The sequence below is a fragment of the Montipora capricornis genome, chromosome 12 (assembly GCF_036669925.1).
Source record: "Montipora capricornis isolate CH-2021 chromosome 12, ASM3666992v2, whole genome shotgun sequence".
Lineage (NCBI taxonomy): Eukaryota > Metazoa > Cnidaria > Anthozoa > Scleractinia > Acroporidae > Montipora > Montipora capricornis.
In genome coordinates this window covers 39,279,938-39,282,437 of record NC_090894.1, presented here as the reverse complement: position 1 = coordinate 39,282,437, position 2,500 = coordinate 39,279,938, and the positions used below count along the sequence as shown (strand labels likewise).

Genomic DNA, 2,500 nt, shown 5'->3' with positions numbered 1-2,500 from the left:
GTGGTAAGCATATTAATACACGTTGCAGCAACTGCGGCTGGTTGGCCATAGCGCTCCTCCAGGGTTGCTATAATGTCGTCATAGGAACACCCCACAGATCTTTCAACCACCTCATAAGCCTCTCCGGACACAAATTTGGGGAGAAATTCAATCCGTTGGGCATCCGACAATAGTCCATCTTCGAGGTTATCTCGAACTCTTCTCCTGAAAATCGGAAAATCCGCTGCATTTCCACTAAACTTGACAGGCTGCATAGCTTGCAACGTGGTCACCTTCAAAAGGATAGCCTGAGGATTTTTACACGGATTCATCTGTTCCTTTTCATGCAGGCAATTCTCATTTTCACCATTATCACCTCCATTTGCGATAAAGTTCTCCTTTCTTTGGATATGGGAAGGATCTCTGGAATGAGGACTGGTAGTTTCTTCACCATACTTCTTTAACTGAGGAGTGATTTCATTATGATTCAATCTATCTTCTGGAGTGTCCTGGTGGATGGCAGCGTGCTACCCAAGTTGCTGTTTGTTGACTCCTGGTGATGGGAGGCTCAATCTCAATCTCAATCAATTCAATCTTATCATCGGTCTCATTTTGCAAACTTAGGGCACACGAGACTGCATCACCTTCCTCTTCAACAAGAAGAGCGATTTCTTTAGCTTCCAACTGAGCTTTAAATACCATTTCCTTTGCTGTTTTCTGTTTTTGCATCTCAATGTCAATCTTTTTCTTTTCCATTTCAGCTTCATAATTTGCTAACTCAAGTGCCTGTTGGGCCTTAAGCCTTTTCAACTCTACACTTCTCTTCAGTTCCTTTAATCGGGAAGATTTTGAGGATCTCAAGATGCTTGAGCCAGTCGAAGTTATCGGTGATAATTTAGGTTGTTCTACACGAGATTTTGAACTCTTATTTGACATGCAATACGCGAGGGGAGACAATCTTTCTTCGGCTGCTTTGACATATCAAGAATAGTCCTCATAAACCTTAACATAGTTGGACTCAACCCGTCCAAATTCTTGAACAGACAACTCCTTACAGAAGTAATTCTGGTACTGATCATTGTAGCTTTCCCATGCACGCTCAAGGTTCTTCACACTTTCACGAATCCCCTCAGCTTCCCCCCATTCGGAGAGACATGTTTTCAACTGACTTGCATGTACTTACTCGTGACAAATAGCCGCTAAGCGAACGCCTTAATCTGTGAATTTCTTCCGCTTCTACCTCTTCACGATTGTTCGGATTTGGCTTCCTTGTTCTAACGGTACGAGTCGCTGGCAGTTCGGAAGACATTTCAACATTTTCCGCGTTGTCCTCCTCGCCTCCACACAACTCCATGACGCTTTTTTCGCCTTCTTTGCTCTCCATATCGAATGAGATGTAGTCACTCCTGCAATTCTCTCAATCCCGGCTCCGTGAATATCGAGATTCGACAACAGTTTCACGTACACAGGTTCTACTGGTTTCTCTGCCTTTTATTTCGATCTCACAAGTTGTTGTTGTAGTAGTAGATTCGCTGCAACAGATATGAGTGTATCTTATGAAAGCTGTCAGAAATAGGTTTCAAAAACAACGAGTGCGAAAATTCTACAAAACTTACATATGTTGACGAGTCCGGGTAGAAGTCAATCAAAAGCGACATAGTCCATATTTTTCGTTCGATGGAAAGAATATTCAAACAATTTCAAACTAAACATGTCCGACTCTTCCAGCACATGGCGTATGACCCAGAGGTATCATGGGAGATGACGTGTACTCGAGTTCCGGTTCAGAAAGCAGTTCCGGTGACAACAGTATCAAATTTAATCATGAATTGGAAAGCTTGGCAAATTCGTCGCACCCCTGCGCATGATTAGCACATTAATGCCATAAAAGTGTCACACCAGACCTCTCGCTGTTGTTCAAGTTAAAAAGCTTGAAGCAAGCATAGGATGCTCGCATCTTGGTCGAGTTGTCTTCTAAACCACAGAGCTGGATGACATTAAACTCTCTTACTCATAAGGTTTAACGTTGACAAGTGGTCTTGTGACATTTCCATAGCTGGTGGCTCGTGTCACTTTTGTCCCTAATCCTAAGCTTTCTTCCGACCTCATGCTCTCTTCAATAATATATCTGATCACGGACGATGAGATGTGGAGGCAAAAACAGACGATGCAAATGAGAATCTCAAGGCATCGCGGTGGCGAACATTTAAGTGCAAATCGCATAATTATCACTTACCCAGCGCGGTTCCGGGAAACGGGGAATATAGCGCCCACTTAGCATGCGGGAGGTACCGAGATGGACACACGGATTTTCCACAGGCAGCCTGTTGTATTGTTACCAAGTTTAATCATGTCTGCGAGTCTTTCCTTGGAATGAAGAGCAGTTCATCCGCTGTAAATTTCTAAACAAGGTCTCTATTGGTTCAACGATGGGAACTCCTGTTCACCTGGTGACTGTGAAATCACTGGGACATTCATGGCAAGTGACAGAAAAGGAGCCTCACGGAGGAATGAGCTCCAC

General features: G+C 43.7%; 1 protein-coding gene across 1 annotated transcript in view; it reads right to left on the bottom strand.

The window, feature by feature from the left end:
* Positions 1 to 1,363, bottom strand: part of LOC138025838 (uncharacterized) — a 1,580-nt gene extending 217 nt beyond the window's left edge. Inside the window, exons 1-3 of the mRNA XM_068872994.1 lie at positions 1,163 to 1,363; positions 511 to 810; positions 1 to 443 (exon numbers count right to left, since the gene is read on the bottom strand). The exon at positions 1 to 443 is cut by the window's left edge and continues 217 nt beyond it. Of these exons, the coding sequence (XP_068729095.1) occupies positions 1 to 443; positions 511 to 810; positions 1,163 to 1,363 (944 nt within the window). The remainder of the gene's footprint in view (positions 444 to 510; positions 811 to 1,162) is intronic.
* Positions 1,364 to 2,500: the final 1,137 nt, after the last annotated feature.